This window comes from Suncus etruscus, chromosome 15, assembly GCF_024139225.1.
Source record: "Suncus etruscus isolate mSunEtr1 chromosome 15, mSunEtr1.pri.cur, whole genome shotgun sequence".
In the NCBI taxonomy this organism is placed as follows: domain Eukaryota; kingdom Metazoa; phylum Chordata; class Mammalia; order Eulipotyphla; family Soricidae; genus Suncus; species Suncus etruscus.
The window spans coordinates 47816935-47838254 of NC_064862.1; the positions used below are offsets into that span (position 1 = coordinate 47816935).

The 21320-nt window shown below is 50.3% G+C and overlaps 2 protein-coding genes across 2 annotated transcripts in view; one reads left to right on the forward strand and one right to left on the reverse strand.

Moving 5' to 3' along the window:
• Positions 1-4314: 4314 nt before the first annotated feature.
• Positions 4315-5987, reverse strand: RPS24 (ribosomal protein S24). Its single transcript, XM_049789680.1, has 4 exons — positions 5925-5987; positions 5595-5804; positions 4927-5037; positions 4315-4832 (listed from the first exon to the last, which is right to left on the reverse strand). Exons 1-4 carry the CDS (start codon positions 5955-5957, stop codon positions 4659-4661), a joined length of 528 nt encoding a protein of 175 aa, XP_049645637.1. The 5' UTR covers positions 5958-5987; the 3' UTR covers positions 4315-4658.
• Positions 5988-9106: 3119 nt separating this feature from the next.
• Positions 9107-21320, forward strand: part of POLR3A (RNA polymerase III subunit A) — a 33444-nt gene continuing 21230 nt past the window's right edge. Inside the window, exons 1-12 of the mRNA XM_049789607.1 lie at positions 9107-9266; positions 11236-11371; positions 11830-11967; positions 12608-12779; positions 12971-13125; positions 15193-15432; positions 15831-15993; positions 16162-16298; positions 17081-17184; positions 17954-18095; positions 19792-19932; positions 20913-20982. Coding sequence (XP_049645564.1) covers positions 9223-9266; positions 11236-11371; positions 11830-11967; positions 12608-12779; positions 12971-13125; positions 15193-15432; positions 15831-15993; positions 16162-16298; positions 17081-17184; positions 17954-18095; positions 19792-19932; positions 20913-20982 — 1642 coding nt within the window. The 5' untranslated portion in view covers positions 9107-9222. The remainder of the gene's footprint in view (positions 9267-11235; positions 11372-11829; positions 11968-12607; positions 12780-12970; positions 13126-15192; positions 15433-15830; positions 15994-16161; positions 16299-17080; positions 17185-17953; positions 18096-19791; positions 19933-20912; positions 20983-21320) is intronic.

Below are 21320 nucleotides of genomic sequence, written 5' to 3' on the forward strand. Positions count from 1 at the left end.
TAACAATGTACAATAGGCAGACACCACCCCACCCCACCCGGTGCCCATCTTCAGCTCCCTGAGAGTGAGTGGGTGCATCAAAGTGGGAGGTGCATTGGCCTCCAAGGGGAGTACCATGGAATCAACCTGCCAGGGAAGAAAGGGTAGGCAAAGCCAGGAGCCACACTAAGATGGACCCCGTGTCCTTTCTTTGGATGGGGAAGACACACATACTTCTCTGGCAGACTCAAGGGGTCATATGGAATGCTGAGATTAGAACCCAGGTTAGCTGCATACAAACCCCACCCCACCCGCTGTGCTGTGGGTCAGGCCCATCTTCATTAGATCACCAGAGCGGGAAGTGTTCACTGTGGGGCAAGAGAGCACAGCTGGTAGGATGCTGGCCACCTTAAAGGTGGCTTCAAATCTCCAGCACCAGGCCCCGAGAGATAGCACAGCAGCGTTTGCCTTGCAAGCAGCCGATCCAGGACCAAAGGTAGTTGGTTCGAATCCCGTGCCTGCCAGGAGCTATTTCTGAGCAGACAGCCAGGAGTAACCCCTGAGCAATGATGGGTGTGGCCCAAAAACAAACAAATCTCCAGCACCCACAGGTACCCCATTGCTTAGAGCAGAGCCAAGCAGAGCCCTAAGCAGGCAAATGGAGTGGCCTGTGAAGGACAATAAACACAATGAAAACTGCTTGGGTTTTCTTGGCCCAGGCACTGTGGGATCCAAGTACAAGTTTCCCAGAATACTCCAGCCCAACTGCTTGACTGTGCTGGACAGTCAGTTCTCTGGGCTCACTCCATACCCCAGTGGCTAAGACTTCAGGATCTATGGTAGCAACCCCTGGAACCCAGTTGGAATAATCAGGGGGACTGGCTCAAGTGACACATGTCTGACATGTGCAAAGCATAGGACTCAATCCCTAGTACCCAACACCCCTAGTGGGCCCCACTGATGGGCACAAACCCTACTAAAGAACAGAGGGGCAGGTAAAGTGGACAGCAGGGACAACACTTGCCCTCCATGATTGACTCGGTTTCAATTCCTAGCATCCCATGAACCTCAGGGTGCCCTGAGCCCGGAAGTGAACCCTGAAATGCAGAGCCAGATATGGCCCAAAGACAAAATAAGAAAACTAAGACTAGAAAGTTGGGGGCTAGAGTGATAGCACAGCAGTAGGGCATTTACCTTGCATGCAGCAAACCCAGGACCAACCTGTGTTTAATCTCAGCATCCCATATGGTTCCCCCAAGCCTGCCAGGACCGATTTCTGAACACAGAACCCTGAGCACCACCAGGTGTGGCCCAAAATCAAACAAATTAGAACTTTGGACCAGAGATAGAAGGCAGTGCCCTTGACTGGCACAAGGCTGATGAGGGTTTGATCTCAGCACCCAAAATGGTCTTCACAACCCAACCTACCAGGGGGAAGGCTGAGTGCAGAGGCAGGTGTGGCACCCAATATTAAAAAAAAAAAAAAGTTGACCAGAAGACCCACTGGCCTGGCCAGAGAAGGCTAAGGGGCACAAAGGTGAAATGCAAGGCAGAAAGAGGGACTGGATGAACTGGAAGCCCATTGTAAGAGGCCACCTAACAGCCAGTAGACAAGCAGGAAAGCTTGACCCTTTCCGTCTCAAGGCCAGTATTTGGACCTTTATGAAAAAATGTAAATTTCAAACTGTTCCCAACATGTTTACTGCTGAGACTGCCACAGTAAATTTCTGGAACATTCCACCAAGTAGACGAGGTCAGCCAGAGCTGTTCACAAAGCCCTTGGCCACGAATAAGACCGCTAGGTGAACTATTTTCCATACTCCCCTGGTAAACAGCACATATTACAGGCAGGTCCTATTTTCCTTATTTCCCACTGACATTGGTCAATGTTCCCTGTGACCAGTACTAAGCAGATTACCAAGACCAAAGTGGAACTCAGATTCAAGTCATTTCAAGAGCCCAGAGACACATGCTGGCAAATTCTCACCCCCTTGCACAATGCCAGGCCCTTGCCTGTTGCCATTTCCTAGTCCAGCTCGGCCTCCCCTCACTCTCCCAAGCTTTAGCCAAATCCTTCACTCAATCATGAGCCAACTAAAACTGTTTTTAGGAACAGACCAATTTTAGAACACACCCCAAAAGTTTCAAATAAGTTTCAATAAACCAGATATGTAAGTTTTTCATTTTTTTACAATTTATTCATCCTCGTGAAAAAATCTGCACAATCACCATATAAGTCACTGCAGAATCTTTACTCCTTCTGTGGATCAAACAAAGAAAACACTAATTAGCAAATGCCTTTAGCCCTTCAAAGCATTCAAGTTTAAAGACTTCAAATTCGAAATGAATGAAACCCATGCAGAACATACATTAGTGATGGTGCCAGATGGTGTTAAATTAGTGGGATGGTAACAATGTGAACAACAAATGCAGCACAGACATTCAAGTTAGGATAAACTACGTCACTATTAGTACAGACAATTCTATTCTCACTTCAGTGAGCTACGTCTAATGACCCCAAATGAAAAGCGTGACTTATACCTGTTCTTCAATCTCCAGCTCACTGAATCAGTGGCAGGGAAAGGGGGGGAAGGAGGGAAGAGCAAAAATAAAACATTTCGTTAATACTATTCCATTTCAGATCCAGCATCTCAGTGCATGCAGGCAAGTGCCTCAGGAGAAACAGTCTGGTCTTGTGAAAAGCCATCACTTTTCCCATGCACACAAGGCCAGGATGGCGAGATCTCTTCCCCAAGCTAGTAAGAGGTATCCAGGCTGCTTCCTTTGGGCTGAGGATGGGATCAACGCTGCCCTCCTCTGCTCCTCTCAACAACTTCCCCAAGGAGGCAGCCCATAGTGCTGGTCATGAAAACTCCCATGGGCCTCACAGATGTGACAAGTGCAGCAGACTTGGTCCCACACCCTCCAAACAAAGCTGCTTCCCTTTCATGCTTGATCAACACATTCACTAGGATTTCAGAAGGCAGAAGGAAGTGAACTCAAGTGAAAATATGCCCAGGACCTCTAACTTTCCACTACCACTTGGTTACTAAAGTCCTAAGGGGGTTGAGGGATAGGAGAGTAGGGAGGACGCTGGCCTTGCTTGTAGCCCATCCGAGGTCAAACTCTTTTTTTTTTTTTTTTTTTTGGTTTTTGGGTCACACCCGGCGGTGCTCAGGGTTACTCCTGGCTGTCTGCTCAGAAATAACTCCTGGCAGGCACAGGGGACCATATGGGACACCGGGATTCGAACCAACCACCTTTGGTCCTGGATCGGCTGCTTGCAAGGCAAATGCCTCTGTGCTATCTCTCCAGGCCCGAGGTCAAACTCTTAACACACACCCACACCCTGCTAACAGGGCTAAGCTTACCACCAGAAGTGCCCCCAAAACAGAAAAGTCCAAACAAACTTATGTAGTTTTGTAGCCAGACTTGACTGTATTCAGATCAGGGCTTATTGGCTCTGTTCAGGGGTCACTCTGGATGCAATGGATAGAACCCAGGTATGTCACAAGCAAATCAAGCGCCCTCCCAGTGGTCCTGAGCAGCCTGAGGAAGCATTAAGTGTCCCCAGTGCTCAGTCTGCACCAGGGATCGTTCCTCAGTGCTCATTCTAGCCCTGAAGTTGCACCTATGAACTGATGGGGCTGCCCCAAGGCCAGTCTTGGCAGGCACCTCAGTTCACTGAGAAAGGGCAGCTACCATCTCTTCCCCTGTTCCCCTCAGCACTCCAAGGAACTCCCCCTCCTCAGCTCGAGAGAAGCTCTCAGGTTTCCCTATGGATAGGTCATCATCTCAGTCAGTGAAGAAAGGGGGGGGGGGGGTAGGCTGGAAGAGAAGATTGAGATTTGAAGGATGGGGACCCTTCAGGCCTTTAAGGAAATGAGGCCTCAAGTTCAGCATCAAATGTCCTATCAGGCAACACTGCTGGAGCCCCATCATTGCTTGGGATGGGATGTCTCCCTCCCTCCCCCGCAGTAATAGAGGGCCCTCAGTATAAAACTGCTAGAACAGATTTCCTGGACAAATATCCAAGTTGTTACCAGAACCTGGGTGAGTATCTGGTGTGCCCATTAAGAGCTTAGGAATGCTGCCCCCCCCCCACAGAATGCATGGCCAGCACTCATGGTGACCCAGCTTCTGCACTCACTTCACAACAGAACAGTCATGCACAGATGCACAGTGAGTTTCCACACCACACGTGATTACTGAATTCTGCGTGTTCACAGGACAGAATGGAAATACCAAAAAACCATCCAATCAACATGCAAACAGGAAAAGCGAATGTAGACACCATACTCAGTACCTGCCAGGCACTTCATTTCTGATGAGCAAGAAATCCAAGCACGTAGAGAAAGGCAAAAAAACAAAAAAGTGCACAGAACACTTGATTATTTGTTGATTTACCCACCCCCTGCCTTCATTCCATTCAACCAACTACTTGCAGTTGGCTAGCAAAGCTGGTACAGGGCTGCTGGCTGGAGAGAATATAGCTCATGGCTAGCATCAGAGAGGCCACTGAGACCTACTCCCCCTCTTCAGCCTACTGAGTGCGAGCGAGCCTTGGGCCACATTGATTTCACTGCTGCTCCAATCAGGCTTGGGGAACCCAGATGTATTCCCCATGACAAAGCTTTGCCAATCAGCAGCAAAAGGAGCTTTTCCTGATGGGGCTCTGGCTAGCCCCCAGGAAGATTCCAGAACCAATGTGGCCACTTGGCACTAAGGGGAGCACCTGTGGGGGTGTTGGGCAGGAAGTGGGCGTGCAAAGCTTTCTGTGCTACTCTACATGTGAGCAGAACTATGCTACGGGGCTGCCACAGTACATTACACAGTTTCTCCAGCGTTACCTTCTGTACTCCAGAGATGAGAAGAAAGGAAGAGGTGTTACTAGACTGTGGGAGGGGATCATCCCACAGCAGCCCCCCCACCCTAAGCCTTACACACCTTTTTGCCAGCGCCAACGTTGGCCTTGGCGGTGCCCCTGACTTTCTTCATCCTGTTCTTGCGCTCCTTCCGCTGCTTCCTCGAAGTTTTCTTCTTCTCGTACAGGCCGTGCTAAATTTAGGAAAAGGGGAGTAGACATCACTGGCAAACTCCAAATTGACACCCACCATCTGATCCTTTGGTCTAAGACCAACTCCACTTGGAAGACAACACCTGAGCTGAAACAACCATGTGGCCCTTGGCTGGCACCACACATGGAACACATGCGACAGCAATCTGCCTGGGCCTTGATAGAGCCCACTCATTGTTCCCACCCCCTGTACCCCCTCTCCCGTCTCATTGCCACATTGAGGCTCCTGCCACGGTAAAGTCCACAAAACCCCGCTTTGCCCACCTTCGCACCAGTATTCCAGAGGGCAGCCAGCTCAGGACAGAAGCAAAGGGGCTGCCCTATTCACTACCAGACTCTCCCCACCTCAAGAACACTTAAGTCATTCTACCTTCCCCCAGCACCTGCCTGGCCTGTTCAGAATAATGCCACATACTCCAATCGAAATCCCACTACTCTGTACTTATCTCAAAGACCTTCTGAAAGCTCTAGGAGCCCCCCCCCCCATTGACAGCAGACTGTCCTTTTAAAAGCCAGAGGGACAAGGAAGTACACTCACTCTCGCCAATCTATGCTTGGGCTCATTCTTCTTCGCGTGGTCCAAGGAATCATAAATCATGCCGAAGCCAGTCGTCTTGCCGCCACCAAAATGGGTCCTGAACCCGAACACGAAGATAACGTCTGGGGTGGTCTTGTACATCTTTGCCAGTTTCTCTCGAATTTCCGTCTTTGGCACGGTGGCCTTGCCAGGGTGTAGGACATCAATGACCTATGAGAAGACGACAAGCTCCGTGTGACTGAGGGTGAAGACCACAAGGCCTCGGGGCTTAATCAAAGCTCCAGACTTGGCCTTCAAGACCAACTAGACAGTATGGGGGGTGGCACTTACCATCTGCTTCCGCTGTAACAGTCGGTTGGTCATGAATTTCCTGGTGCGGATGGTGACCGTGTCGTTCTGTAAAGATACAACACAGCATGCCAATTAATGGAGTCTCGGCTGCCTTTTCTCCTCCCTTGGTACTGTACCCTGGGAAGGTGCAGTAGTCTCACCAAACCCACCCATTCAATGGGCTTGTGTCTTTAAAGATTCCTCCAGATTCCTACTAAGAGAGCCCACTTGTACTTTGGTCTTCCACTTACTGATTTGCAGGGATGGCCTTCTCACCGTTTAGGGAGCGAACTGGGGATTCAGAGCATCATCTGATAGAGTCCCAATGTCCATGCTGAACAGTTAAGTATCTACTTTTTTTTTTTTTTGGCTTTTGGGTCACACCCGGTAGCACTCAGGGTTCCTCATGGCTCTATGCTCAGAAATCGCTCCTGGCAGGCTCGGGGAACCATGTGGGATGCCGGGATTCGAACCACCGTCTTTTGCATGCAAGGCAAACGCCCTACCTCCATGTGATCTCTCCGGCCCCATTTGCAGATTTCTTACCGCCATTCAAGTCACCCCACACTCCGGGTACATAGAACACCCACCCTCAAGGGCTCAAAGGGGCGCGATCCTCACCCCAAGCACAAGCCCAGCGCCCTGGAGGGCCAAGAGACGCGGGGACCCCTGCAGGCTCCCACGGGGCAGTCCGCCGGCCCTGTCCAGCATTTAGGATCCCGAGATGTGCCAACCCGGAAGCCACAGGACGGGCGCCCGGGGCCGGGAGTTGCCGTCGGGCTTTCATGCTGGAAAACCAAGCCGCCAACGCCGCAACGCATCGCACGCTCCATAGGCGCCGGGCCCACCCGCCAAACACGACCAAGGACGCGGAGCCTGGGCTCCGGGCGGCCTCGATGCAAGCGGCACGTGCTGGGGAGGTAGGATGGCACGGATACCCGGCGGATAGCGCCGCTGATCCGCAGAGACTCACCATGATGGCAGCGCAGCAGCAGAGTCAGGGGGGAAGAGAAAGCTGCCAGCGCCGGCCAATCATATCAACGCGCACGAAGGACCCCTCGGCGCGCCGGTGTGGGGCGTGGCCTGAGTGTAGAGGCTGACCGCGACATTGCCTGATTAAAAAAATGCTAGCGTTGGAGAGCTAGCATGGAGGTAGGGCGTTTGCCCTAGACGTAGAAGGACGTTGGTTCGAGGAAGGAAGGAAGGGAGGGAGGGAGGGAGGGAGGGAGGGAGGGAGGGAGGGAGGGAGGAAGGAAGGAAGGAAGGAAGGAAGGAAGGAAGGAAGGAAGGAAGGAAGGAAGGAAGGAAGGAAGGAAGGAAGGAAGGAAGGAAGGAAGGAAGGAAGGTAGTGTGTTTTGGACAATCTCTCGAAAGAGAGAGAGAAAGAAAGAGAAGGAAGGAAGGAAGGAAAGGAAGGAAGGAAGGAGAGGGAGAAGAAAAAGAAAGAAAGGAAGGAAGGAAGGAAGGAAGGAAGGAAGGAAGGAAGGAAGGAAGGAAGGAAGGAAGGAAGGAAGGAAGGAAGGAAGAAAGAAAGGAAAGAAAGAAAGAAGAAAGAAAGACAGAAAGACAGAAAGACAGAAAGAAAGAAAGAAAGAAAGAAAGAAAGAAAGAAAGAAAGAAAGAAAGAAAGAAAGAAAGAAACAAACAAAGAAAGAAGAAAGAAAGAAAGAAAGAAAGAAAGAAAGAAAGAAAGAAAGAAAGAAAGAAAGAAAGAAAGAAAGAAAGAAAGGGCCGGAGAGATAGCATGGAGGTAAGGCATTTGCCTTTCATGCAGGAGGTCATTGGTTCGAATCCCGGCGCCCCATATGATCCCCCGTGCCTGCCAGGAGCAATTTCTGAGCCTGGAGCCAGGAATAACCCCTGAGCACTGCCGGGTGTGACCCAAAAACCAAAAAAAAAAAAAGAAAGAAAGAAAGAAAGAAAGAAAGAAAGAAAGAAAGAAAGAAAGAAAGAAAGAAAGAAAGAAAGAAAGAAAGAAAGAAAGAAAGAAAGAAAGAAAGAAAGAAAGAAAGAAAGAAAGAAAGAAAGAAAGAAAGAAAGAAAGAAAGAAAGAAAGAAAGAAAGAAAGAAAGAAGAAAGAAAAAATAAATATTCAAAGCTTTGTAGTTTCACACTACTCTTACCTTTTTAAAAATTCTAAGTATTCTTTTTTTCTTTTTTTTTTAGCTCCTCTACTGAAGGTTTTTAATTAAAAATAAAGAACTTGGAACAGAGAGCTGGTACAGGGGTTAGGGGCTTGCCTTGCATGCTGCCACCCCAATACCCACCACATATGATTCCCCAAGCACTGCAGGAGTGTCAGCTGTCTCTGTGTGCAAATCCAAGAATAAGCTTTTGAACCAGGTGTAGCTCAAAACCCAAAAGAAGGAAAAATTTAAAAATAAAAGTAATTAAAAAATAAAGAACATTTGGGGCTGGAAAGATAAGCAGCTGTTTAGCAGGTGGCCAACCCAGGGTAAAATTTGGAGAGAGGGTGGCACACCCAGCAGCACTCAGGGGTTATTCCTGGCTCTGTGCTCAGAAATTGCTCCTGGCTCAGAGGACCATATCAACCCAGCTTTGATCCCCGACATTCCATTTGGTTCCAGAGCATTCCTAGGAGTAGTTCCTGAGTGCTCCTGGGCCAGGAGCAACCTCTAGGTATCAATTGTGTCATCCAAAAGGCAAAACAAACAAATGAATATAATAATAATAATGAGAAATTAAAAAAAAAACTTTAAAAGATAGAAAGACCTCTCGGTTCCAGGAGCCTGGGTCAGGAGTTGAAAGCATGCTTGTGTGTTACAGAGCCCTGGATTTGATCTCTGCCACCACACAAAAATAGTCTATTTCTGTAAGTCATACACCTTCCTGGACAAAAGTCTCATTACCAAAATAAATGTGTTGTTTGATAAATTTGTTGATGGAGGGTGCATTGCCTTGTAAGCGTTTTGTACTTGGTGTATATAACTCCGGCCTGTCTGAAAGCTCTGTGACAGGTTGTGAGGTCCTTGGAGAAATAGGCCAGGAAATGGGTTCTAGAACGTAGGCCTCGATGACGTTTCAAAGATCAGTCGCCAGGGGGCGGTGTGGGATGAGAAAAAAAGGTCCTCCCAGGGCGCTCTAGACAGAGGATGCACCAGCGAGTAGCGGAAGTAGAAATAAACACGTGGGACGCACTACGGTGGCCGAGAGCGACCGGTGGCTCCTTGGCTGCTAGTCCCGGATCACACCTTGCCCGGTGCAAGGTGCAAGGCGCCGGCTTCCTCCGAGCCGGTTCTGCATTACGTGAGACAGGCTCTCCCGGGCCGCCGTCACCATGGTGAAGGAGCAGTTTCGGGAGACAGACGTGGCCAAGAAGATGTGAGTCGGGGACAAGGATGATTCAGAGGCGGCGAGGACTGATGATGATGGGGCGGGGGGGGGGGGTGTCCCAGGTCCCCAGGAGCCTTGCAGGGCTCCGGGTCAGCTGGACAGCCGCGCCGAGAAGAGATGAAGGGGACGCGATGAGCCCCCGCGGCCCCCAAGCCCACGTCCCCAATTGCAAACTGAGGCTTGATTTTATTTTCATTTTTTTGCAAGCTCGTGGAGAGCCTGTGGGTCGTGGTATCCGTGAGACTTTGCTGCAGAACTTGGTGGTTACATCCTCTGGACCCCCTTAGAAAGGAGGAGACCCCCAGATCTCTTAGACACCCCCCTCACTTAGTGATGCCACCGTGTTTGCAGCCCTGGTGGAGTGGGCTCAGGGCTGACGGGGTCATGGCTGCGTGGACCAGGGGCAACAGGGTTCTGCAGTCATCCTGTCGCAATCCTGCAGCCTTCTGCACCAAGAGAATGGGCAGTCCAAGGAAACTTCCAAAACACATGCAGGAAGGAACTTAGAGGCTCCTTCTGGAGATTCCTTCAGGACTTGGAGGTGCTTTCCAGCAATTTGAGGCAGTTGATCCTGCTTAAGAGGTGCTGGCTCAGGGGCCAGAGACATAGCACAGTGTGGATGGAGCCTGCCATGCACACAGCTGACCTGTGTTCGGTTCTTGGCACCCCTGAACCCTGAATGGTTCCCTGAACCCTACCAAGAGTAACTCCTGAACTCAGAACCAGAAGTAACTCTTGAGTACCACTAGTTGTGGCCCAAAATGAACCATAATAACAAATCAACTGCGACAGACTCCCAGAACTGAACTCAGGATAGAGAGCCCTGGATTTCACTGTGTGGCTGCATTCTTGAACTTTTCCTGAACTAACTCAGGCAGTCCCGGGAGAGAATAGTGGGACTGAGGGGTTTGGTGGTGACCCTATAGAAATTCAGTATTTCAGGGACCGGAGGGAGAAAGGATCCGGGTGGGGGAGGGGGAATACCTATTTTTTTTTTTAAGATTCTTAAAAGATGGGGCCAGAGAGATAGCACAGCGGTAGGGCATTTGCCTTGCAAGCAGCGGGTCGAGGATGGAGGGTGGTTTGAATCCCGACATCCCATAGGGTCCCCCGTGCCTGCTAGGAGCGATTTCTGAGCACAGAGCCAGGAGTAATCCCTGAGTCCTGCCAGGTGTGACCCAAAAAATAACAACAACAAAAGATTTTTTTTGGGGGGGTCACACCCGGCAGCGCTTAGGGGTTACTCCTGGCTCTGTGCTCAGAAGTCGCCCCTGGCAGGCACGGGGGACCCTATGGGATGCCGGGATTCGAACCACCGTCCTTCTGCATGCAAGGCAAACGCCTTACCTCCATGCTATCTCTCCAGCCCCAACAAAAGATTCTTAAAAGATGCACTTTATTTACTTATTTTGGGTTTGTTTTTTTGGGTCACATCCCATGATGCTCAGGTTAATCCTATTTAATCCTAATTGCTGGGGGACCATTTGGAATGCTGGGAATCAAACCACCTTCCATGCTGGGTTGCCGCTTACCAGGAAAACACCCTACTGCTATCTCCTGCCCCTTTACTTATTTTGGTTTTTGAACCATTCCCAGCAATACTCACAGCTGAATCCTGGCTCTGCCCTCAGAGATTATTCTTGGTAGTGCTGGGAGGTGGGGCCCTATGGGATGCTGGAGATCGAACCAGGTCAGCAGTGTGCAAGCCCAGCGTGTTCCCTTCTGAGCTATCATTCTGGCACTTCTAGAGTACCTCTTCCTGGACAGAGCTGTGGCCGATGGGTTCTGCTGAGCAGCAGGCATTGAGCAGGTGGTCCCTGGCTCTGTGTAGTCCAAGGTGCCACTGGAGGGAGAGTGGGACTCTCCCTGCAGGGCTAAGGGAACATGGTGGGCCCCCCCCCCACCTGATCAGGATATTTCCCAAAAATAACCAAGCACACTCTGTCCCTGTCTGCAGAAGCCACATCTGCTTCGGGATGAAGTCACCCGAGGAGATGCGACAACAGGCCCACATCCAGGTGGTGAGCAAGAACCTGTACGGGCAGGACAACAACCATGCTCCACTGGTCTACGGGGTGCTGGACCACAGGATGGTGAGGCCAGGCTGGGCATACAGGGCATCATGTTTAGGGTGGCCATGTGAAATCCAGAGCCATGGTACAGCAGGGAGGGCATTTGCCTTGCATATAGGCAACCTGGGTTTTGACCCTGGACATCTCATATGGTCCGGAAGTACCATATGAACCGGGAGTAAGCGCTGGCCCCAAGTCAAAAAACTAAAACAAAAAAACTTCAGAGGGGACAGAGTGATAGTACAGCAGGGAGGGCGCTAGGTTAGCATGTGACTAACCCAAGTTTGATTCCTGGCATACCTAGAGTCCCTGAACACCTCCAGGAGTGATCTCTGAGCATCAATAGGTGTGGTCCAAAATAAAGGAAAAAGACAGTGCCAATGTGGCATGCTGGGCTGATCTGATCTGGGCTGGGCGGGTGCCCCCTGCCTCCCAAGCTCAGCTTTGTTCCCAGTATGAGGCACCATGTCTGTTTTCAGGGCACCAGCGAGAAGGACCGGCCTTGTGAAACATGTGGGAAGAACCTGGCAGACTGTCTGGGTCACTACGGCTACATCGACCTAGAGCTGCCATGTTTCCATGTGGGCTACTTCCGAGCTGTCATCGGTGTCCTGCAGGTGAGGGGGCAGGGAGCGAGCAATACTGAGCACTGAGGTTCCCCAGTCCTTTCATTTCTAGAAAATCATCTAGCAAGGCCAGGCTGGAGAGTAGTGGGGGTGAAGGTGCTGACCTTGCAGGTGGCTGACCTGGGTTTCATTCCAACTCCACATATGATGCCACGAGCACTACCAGCAGTAATTATTGTGCACAGAGCCAGGCGTGAGACTTGAGCTTAGAGCCAGAAGCGAGCCCTGAGCACAGATACAGAAGTGAACCTGAGCACAAACCCAGGAGTGTTTACTGATTTCTTCTGAGTATGGTCCTAGAACAACAACCAAAGAGATGAAATAATAGTCCAGTTAGGAGGGCGCTTTCCTTATACACAGCCTGTCTGGATTCAAACTCAAAAACCCTATGTCGTCCCCTGAACTCAGAGCCAGGAGTCAGCCCGAGCACTGCCAGGTGTGAAGCAAATGCTCTGGCACCCAGGATGGAGCCCCGGTTAGCAGTTGCCTCCACAGAGAGCCAATGTGCTGGCATGTGTTGAGGTGCCACCCCCTCGACTCCCCTGGGCATAGCTTCCTGCAGCTCTGCTGTGCCCAGGATGTAGGGAGCATGAACCATGTTGCTGAGGCATTTCTGTGCTCCCTCCCCAAGATGATCTGCAAAACCTGCTGTCGTATCCTGCTGTCAGCCGAGGAAAAGCAACAGTTCCTGGAGTACCTAAGGCGGCCCGGCCTCACTTATCTGCAGAAGCGTGGCCTAAAGAAAAAAATCTCTGACAAGTGCCGAAAGAAAACCATCTGCCACCACTGCAGTGCCTTCAATGGTGAGTGAGGCACTGGGACCGGACCGGACCCGACCGGACCGGGCTGGGCTGGATGGAGGTGGGGAGGGTGTGTCAGTGTCTAGCTCTTCTTGGATAGCTGCTGCAGGCTCTGGGGGAGAGTCAGGCCAAGCCAGGAACCTAGATCTAGATCTGCTGTGTTCAACCTCAGTTTCATAAATTGGCTTGTCCAGGTACCGTGAAGAAATGTGGGTTATTGAAAATCATCCATGAGAAGTACAAGACCAACAAGAAAGTGGTGGACCCCATGGTTTCCAGTTTCCTTCAGTCATTCGAGACAGCCATTGAGCATAACAAGGAAGTTGAGCCCCTGCTTGGAAGGGCACAGGTGAGCTTAGGAATCATGCACAATTACATGCACATGTGCACACACATATCCCTCTGCTCTGCCTTTCATCACAGCTATGTTTCTGTGAACTTAGACTTTAGGCATTCTTCATGTGACACATAAACAAAGGGACAGGTGAGTAACCTTGTTCTACACTGACAGTCATGTGCTTCGTCTTGCAGCAAAGAAGTTTTTATTATGACCAGAATTAGGCTCCGGGGCTGGAGGAGTAGCACAGCTGGTAGAGCCTTGCACATGGCCTTGCACGTGGCCAACCCATGTTCAGTTCCTGGCATCCCATATGGTCCCAAAACATGCCAGAAGTAATTTCTGAGTAAATTTAGAGCCATGAGTAACCCCTGAATGCTGCCAGGTGTGGCCTAAAACCTCCCACCCCCTTGCCCGACCCCCCCAAAAAAAAAACAGGGGACTATAATAATAGTTCAGCAGTTAAGGTACTTGCCTTTTACGTAACTCACCCAGGTTCCATCCCATTCCCAACATCCCAAATTGGTCTCCTGAGCCCTACCAGGAGTGATCACTGATGCAGAGCCAAGAGCCAGCCCTGAGCACTGCTGAGTGTGGCCCAACAACACACACACCCCCAATCCATTGAAAGTAGGGCCCCTTACTAGGGGACAGAACCTTTGGGACTGTCTTGTTTTAACATTATCCTATGCCTGATGGGTACTTAGTGCCCCTTAGCACTATCTCAATTCAAGTGTCTTAAAAACTCTGGGTCCTGGGCTAGATCAATAGCACAGTGGGGAGGATGTTTGCCTTGCACACAGCCAACACAGGTTTGATCCCCTGCATCCCATATGGTTCCCCAAGCATTGCCAGGAGTAATTTCTGAGTGCAGAGCCAGGAATAACCCTGAGAGTCACCAGGTGTGCCCTCAAAACAAACAAATAACTGTGGGCCTTGCCCCTGAATATTGGGCTGAGAGGGGAGGTCTGCCCCAAATCGAGTAACAGTGAAAGGGTTATGAATGTACCACAGCCAAAAACTTAATTGAGAAGTGGCTATGCTCAAAGGCAGGGAGAAGCTTGGGGAGCCCGGCACATGGCAATGAGACCTCATTCATGCAGCAAGGCCCTCCTGGAGTGTAACCAACAGCTGCTGCATGTGCCAGTCCTATCCTACTCATGACATATAGCCCAGGACCCTGTTGCTGACCCCCGTGTCTGATCCTGATGCCTCCTGGTCCCCTCCTCCCCACTCCCCCCTTGGCACTTTGTTTCTGTAATCTGGAGCCCTTGAGTTCTGCTGTCTAATTCCTTCTGTTCCCTCCATTTGCTTTTCCTTATCCTTTATCTTACCCTATAATGGGAACATTGGGCATTTGTTTTGGGGGGAGGTTTATTGTTATTTATTTGGGGACCACACTTGGTGGTACTCAGGAATTACTCCTGGCCCTGTGCTCAGAAATTGCTCCTGGCATGCTTATGCCGAGTATCAAACCTGGGTTGGCTACATTCGAGGCAAACATCCTCCCTGCTGTGCTATTGCTCCAGCCCCCTTTAATACTTGTCCTCATCCTTCTGATTTGCTTCACTGGCCTGGAGACCCTCCAGTGCCATCCACATTGCTGCAAATTGTCTGGACTCATCAACCTTGGGGGCAACTTACCAGCCTCTACCGTCGGGTCCTAGGCCATGGTTGTGGTGCTGAATCTGGTTCCACTGCTCTGCCATGGCCAACTTTGAGGCTCTCAGTTTTTTTTTTGTTTTTTTGTTTTTGTTTGTTTGTTTGGTTGGTTTTTGGGCCACATCCAGCAGTGCTCAGGGGTTACTCCTGGCTGTCTGCTCAGAAATAGCTCCTGGCAGGCATGAGGGACCATATGGGACACCGGGATTCGAACCAACCACCTTAGATCCTGGATCGGCTGCTTGCAAGGCAAACACCACTGTGCTATCTCTCCGGGCCCAGATTCCAATGAGGCTCTCAGTTTTAAGTTCACCCGAAAGTGTCAGGATTCCCTCCAAGCCCAGTAGTGGGGGCTGAGCACCTGGAGGGAAAAGTGACCCCAACCCAACTCGTTGGCCTTGTTGATGTCCCCTGCAGGAAAACCTGAACCCCTTAGTGGTCCTGAACCTGTTTCGACGAATCCCAGCTGAAGACATCCCGCTGTTACTCATGAACCCTGAAGCTGGGAAGCCCTCGGACTTGATCCTCACCCGCCTCTTGGTTCCACCACTGTGCATCCGTCCATCCGTGGTCAGTGACCTCAAATCAGGCACCAACGAGGATGACCTGACCATGAAGTTGACAGAGATCATCTTTCTCAATGACGTCATTAAGAAGGTCAGTCAGGGCAAGAGCACAGTGGGGACAGCCATCTCTCTTGTACTCAGCCACCCAGGTTCTGGCCTCACATCCCATAGGGTCCCCCAAGCCTGCCAGGAATGATTCCTGAGCACCGCTGTGTGTGACTCAAAAACAAACAATAGGGCCAGAGAGATAGAACAATGATAGGGCATTTTCCTTGCATGCAGAAGGACGGTGGTTCGAATCGCGGCATCCCATATGGTCCCCCAGCCTGCCAGGAGTAGCCTCTGAGCGCTGCTGGGTATGACCCAAAAAAAGAAAAGAAAGTTGGTCAGGATAGTGGGGGTGGGAGGTTAGAGGGTGCATCTTCTCAAGGCTGGCCCACTGACTCTACTTACTCTACTGACACTTTCCCCCTGACCCCTCCCCACCAGCACCGGATCTCAGGGGCCAAGACACAGATGATTGTGGAGGACTGGGACTTCCTACAGTTGCAGTGCGCTCTCTATATCAACAGTGAGCTCTCAGGGATCCCCCTCAACATGGCACCCAAGAAGTGGACACGTGGTTTTGTTCAGCGCCTCAAGGGGAAGCAGGGTATGAACTCACGTCCCGGAACACCATCTGTACTGTACTCGTGTTCGCATGTGCGCGTTTCACCCTGGTGGTACTTGTAAAGACTCCACAGGGCCAGGGAAGGAGCCAGCACTCTGAGCCCTGTCATGCACTTATTCCAGCCCATCACTGGTATCTCCCCATGACTAGGTCGCTTCCGAGGTAATCTGTCCGGGAAGCGGGTGGACTTCTCAGGTAGGACTGTTATCTCCCCTGACCCCAATCTCCGGATCGATGAGGTGGCGGTGCCAGTGCATGTGGCCAAAATCCTGACCTTTCCCGAGAAGGTGAGTCTTGGTTCTTTGCTGGGTGCCCCATACTTCTTCGTCCAGTTGCCAGCCCAAAGTTGGCAGGCGAATAAGCACTCTTTCCCCTCTCAGACACATCACACCTGTACCTTCTGACCTCACAGGAACTTAAGACAGACTCACCAGTACTGTTTTTTGCAGCTCACTGAGAACAAGGTTTTGGCTTTGCACCTTTAGAATTGATCCATCAAAGAGGAGCTGGCAGGAGGGAGGGCATTTGCTGACCTGAATTCTATCCCCGGCATCCCATATGGTCCCCAAGCCTACCAGGAGTAATTTCTGAGTGCAGAGCCAGTAGTAACCCTGAGTGCCACCAAGTGGCAAAATCTAAAAACAAAAGAAGTGCTGGCAAAGCTTGTGACCAACATCCTATGTTGTCCGAGTCTCTTGAGAGGCTGTTATGTTATCTGAGACATGGGTGGATGTAGCATCTGAGTCCTGCACATATGGCCTGAAACCTCAATGGCCCATACGGGAACTACTGCAGATGAAGTCACCAGATGTTGTGTTCGGTTTAGCCCAATTCTCTTTATTGGTGAGAAAACCAAGGTCCAGGTCATCTAAGTGATTGATAGGGTCCCCTTACCTTCCACCCCAGGTTTTCATTTTAATGGTCTGATGAGGAGAGAGGTAGCCACAGGTGTCTGTTGCTCCAGATGTAGGGTGGGAAAGTACAGCTTCAGACCTAGGTCTTGGGTGGAGGTGGGGGTATCTCACTGTTTCTGGAAGATTCCCCATGTCTCTTTCTCTTGGTTCTGCAGGTGAACAGGGCTAACATCCACTTCCTGAGGAAGTTGGTGCGCAACGGACCTGAAGTCCACCCTGGAGCCAATTTCATCCAGCAGAGACACACACAGATGAAGAGGTGATGGGGACGTGGTGGGGTCTTCTCAGGCCAGGTTCCCCTATTCCTACATGAGCCAATCAATTCAGGCCCAGAGTCTGTCTGAAGGGGAAGAATTTGGAATGTGTAGGCCCAGATTTACCTCCTACAGTGCCACTTCAGTACCTCTCACCCACTCCGACTGCTCACCCTCTGTCTCGTTCCTTGTGGAAAGGTGGTTTCTTGCATTCTGGGTTGATTTGGTTCTGAAAACTCAGTTTCCTACTTGGATGACACTAAAGTTGAGAGAGGTCAATGGAGGTCACTTTCTCATGGTTGGACTGAGGACAGCGATGGCCATGGTGGCAGAGACTTGTCATCTGTTCTGTTGTCTGAGGGAGGTGTGTGGGGCACAGAGAATTGTGGTCTCTCCCGGCGGAGTGCCTGCTGCCCATTCAGGCCGGGTGTCCAGGGAACAACTCAAGCACACTCACACGTCATGTGATAATGTATGAATGTGTGTGAGTGTGAGTATATGGGTGAGTATCCATGTTTTTGAAGAGTGCAAGTGTGAATGTCTGTGTGATTGTGTATGAGAGTGAGCATGTATGTATGTGAGTAAATACTAATGACTGTATAGGAGCATGGGAGAATGTGAGATGTGTTCACGTTAGTAAGTGCATATGTGTGAGTGTGTTAGTGTGAGAATGAGTGTAATGTAGGAATGTATGTGAGGATGAGAGTGAGAGAATGAGCGTGAAAATGTGTGCATGAGAGTGCATGACGGAGCCTCACACAGAAGCTCCCTCAGGTTCCTCAAGTACGGAAACCGGGAGAAGATGGCGCAGGAACTGAAGTTCGGCGATGTTGTAGAGCGGCATCTCATCGATGGGGACGTGGTGCTGTTCAATCGGCAGCCGTCGCTGCACAAGCTCAGCATCATGGCGCATCTGGTGAGGCCCAGGTCCCACCCCCGCAGAGGCGACTCAGGTCAACAGTCTCAGGACTTGGACCTGCCCTTTTCTCAGTGCTGTGAAACCTGCTCCTGCCCAGTGTCCCATGGGTGGGGAGGGTGCTGACCTTGTACACCATGAACCCTGGTTTTTTGGGGCCCTACATGATTTTCTTGAGCACCACCAGGAGTGATCCCTGAGCTCATAGCACTGAACAGAGCTGGGTGTGGCCCACAAACCAAAAAAGGAGAGAAAGTTTATCATATTAGCTAAAGAATGACAGTATTTAAAAAAGATCTTTCTGGGGCCAGAGTGGTGGCACAGGGTGTAAGATGTCTGCCTTGCGCGTGTTGGCCTAGGACGGACTGCGGTTCGATCCCCCAGTTTCCCATATGGTCCCCCAAGCCAGGAGTGATTTCTGAGCGCATAGCCAGGAGTAACCCCTGAGCTTCACTGGGTGTGGCCCAAAAACAAACAAAACAAAAAAAATCTTTCTTTGCAGGGGCCAGAGAGATAGTATAGTGGGTAGGGCACTTGCCTTGCACTTGGCTGACCTGGACTTGATAGCAGCATCCCATAAAGTCCTCTGAGCCCTGCCAGGAGTCAGCCCTGAGCACTGACAGCTGTAGCCCAAAAATACCAAAATTTAAAAAAAAAAATTATTTTGGTTTGTTTTCTTTGCAGTAATCTTCCAACAGAGACCTTAAATCACTTTCTTGTGATGATTCATATTTTGCATTGTGACACTTCCTTTTCTTGGAGACTTTTGGAGTGTTTCATTTATGCCTTTTCATGTAATAATATATATGACTTTTGTTCAGTACCTGTGCCTATTCCCTGTAGTATCTCGCACTCTTTTTAGACTTGCACATCAAACTGGCCCTTGTCCCCACGCTGGCCCCCATAGTTGACCTTCCCCTATGAAGACCCTGAATTCCCACACGAGTTTTGGCAGTCTGCTTGAATCTCTTCCCATCAGCATCAGCTGGAAAGGGAGAAAATGAGAACTTGGTTTTCTCCTTAGCTCTGGGCTTTCTTTATTTCAGCTCTTCTTGTCAGTGATTTTGATCATTGTGTGTTTTTGTTTTGTTTTGTTTTTGTTTTAGGGGCCACACCCAGTGGTATTCAGGGGTCACTCTTGGCTCTTCATTCAGAAATTACTCCTGGCAGACTAGGGGGTCCATATGGGATGCCAGGGATTGAACCCACATCCGTCCTGGGTCAGCAAGGCAAACACCCTACCACTGTGCTACCACTCTGGCCCTCAGAAATCACTTCTGGCAGGCTCAGGGGACCATATGGGATGCCAGGGATAGAAATCAGGTCAGCCACGTGCAAGGCAAGTGCCCTCCTCTCTGTACTATTGCTCAAGCTTATGATTAGTCTGTTTTTTATGGTCCAGCTCAGCCCTGATGTTTTTTTTTTCATCAAACTGAGCATTGGCCAGTGGGGGAGAGGGACACCCTCATGCAACTCCTCTGCTGGCATTTGCCTTGCGATTCATATTCTCACTGGTCTGAACTTGTGTGAGTAGCTTCATTAGTCATTGCCATTTGCTATTTGCCATTGAGGGCTATCTCACTCAACAGAACATGCTAGAATCACAGTTCCTAAGCCCAGCATGTGCTGGCTAGGAAGACACTCTGGGGTGTTGGGTTGCCATGGACTGAAGCCCTAAGCACCTCTGTCTCCACAGGCTCGGGTCAAGCCTCACCGAACCTTCCGCTTTAATGAATGTGTTTGCACCCCATACAACGCTGACTTCGACGGGGACGAAATGAATCTGCATCTTCCCCAGACAGAAGAAGCGAAGGCAGAGGCACTTGTCCTAATGGGAGTACGTCAGGGTGGGAAAGAGGAATGATGGTAGGGCATGCCTATCTGTGCTCCCGAGTCACCTGCTGATACTCCTTGGCAGTGCTAGGTGTTGAACCCAGGACAAGCACCTTCACCCCAATAAGATACAAGCCAGGGCTCTCATGCAACAGGAGGTGTCCTCTGGGCTATGTGGGGTACAGACTTATCTGGCCAGTAAAATTGTGGGTGAACACAGCAGCAGGAATTGGCCTGTCAGATGTGGTGGGAAAGGAAGTGCTGGGCCCCCATCCCTGAAACAACTGTCCCCTTAAATATGGAACATGTTGGAGGTATGTGTGCCATTAGTGTGTTCCATGTTCCTTAGCGGAAGGAGTTGCCTGTTTGTGTGTGTGTCCCAATCCAGGCCCCCCCTCCTCCCACTCATACCTATCCATTCTCCCATGTCCCCTGATGAAGATCTGTGACTATTTCCCATTTTCTGCTTTCTTACTCCTTTTGTTGTAAACTTTCTGTCATCCCCAGGAAGGTTGGATCTTGGGACTCACAGTTTCTACTCTACCTGTTCTCATCTGTCCACCATCATAGACTCTTGGTGACTGTTGTTTTGTGTGTATTAAAGACAGGTTGTGTCTGTGACATTCAGGTTTTCAGGGAAAGAAACTGCCAGTTCTTTGTTAAAACCTGTGCAGCGGGTCAGAACAAGAACACTGCAAGAAGGGCATTTGCCTTGCATAAGGCTGAAAGGGGTTTAATTTTCAGCAACCCTTAAGCCCTGCTAGGTAGGACCTTTTTTCCCTGTACATTGAGGGCTCACACTCTTTTCAGTTGCAGCACCAATCCCTAACCCCCCAATGCTGGGATTAAGCCCTCACCTCCAGCTCCTTTTCTTTTTTTGCTTCTTTTCTTGCTTTTTATTCTTGATGGTTCTGAGTATCCAGGGCCATTTCTGATGTCCTAGTTCCAGGATTGGCTTACTCAATGTGTGCATTTTTTCTGCAGACGAAAGCGAATCTCGTGACCCCAAGGAATGGAGAGCCCCTAATCGCTGCTATCCAGGACTTCCTAACAGGTGAGTCATGGAGCACAGTGATGCCACTGCCAGCTGTGAAAGCATCTTCATTTCCTTCTGCTTGTCCATCCACCCACTTCAGATCTTCCTTGCTGAAGATTGAGTGCTTGCTATTTCCTGCCACCAGTTAGGCCATTTGTCTATGCCCTGGTGCTAGGGCAGTGAACACAACAGATTTTTTTTATTTTTTGGTTTGGTTTGGTTTTGGGCCATACCTGGTTGTGCTCAGGGGTTACTCCTGGCTTTGCACTCAGGAATTATACCTGGCAGTCTCAGGGACCATATAGGATGCCAGAAACTTAACCTGGGTTAGACATGTGCAAGGCAAATGCCCTCCC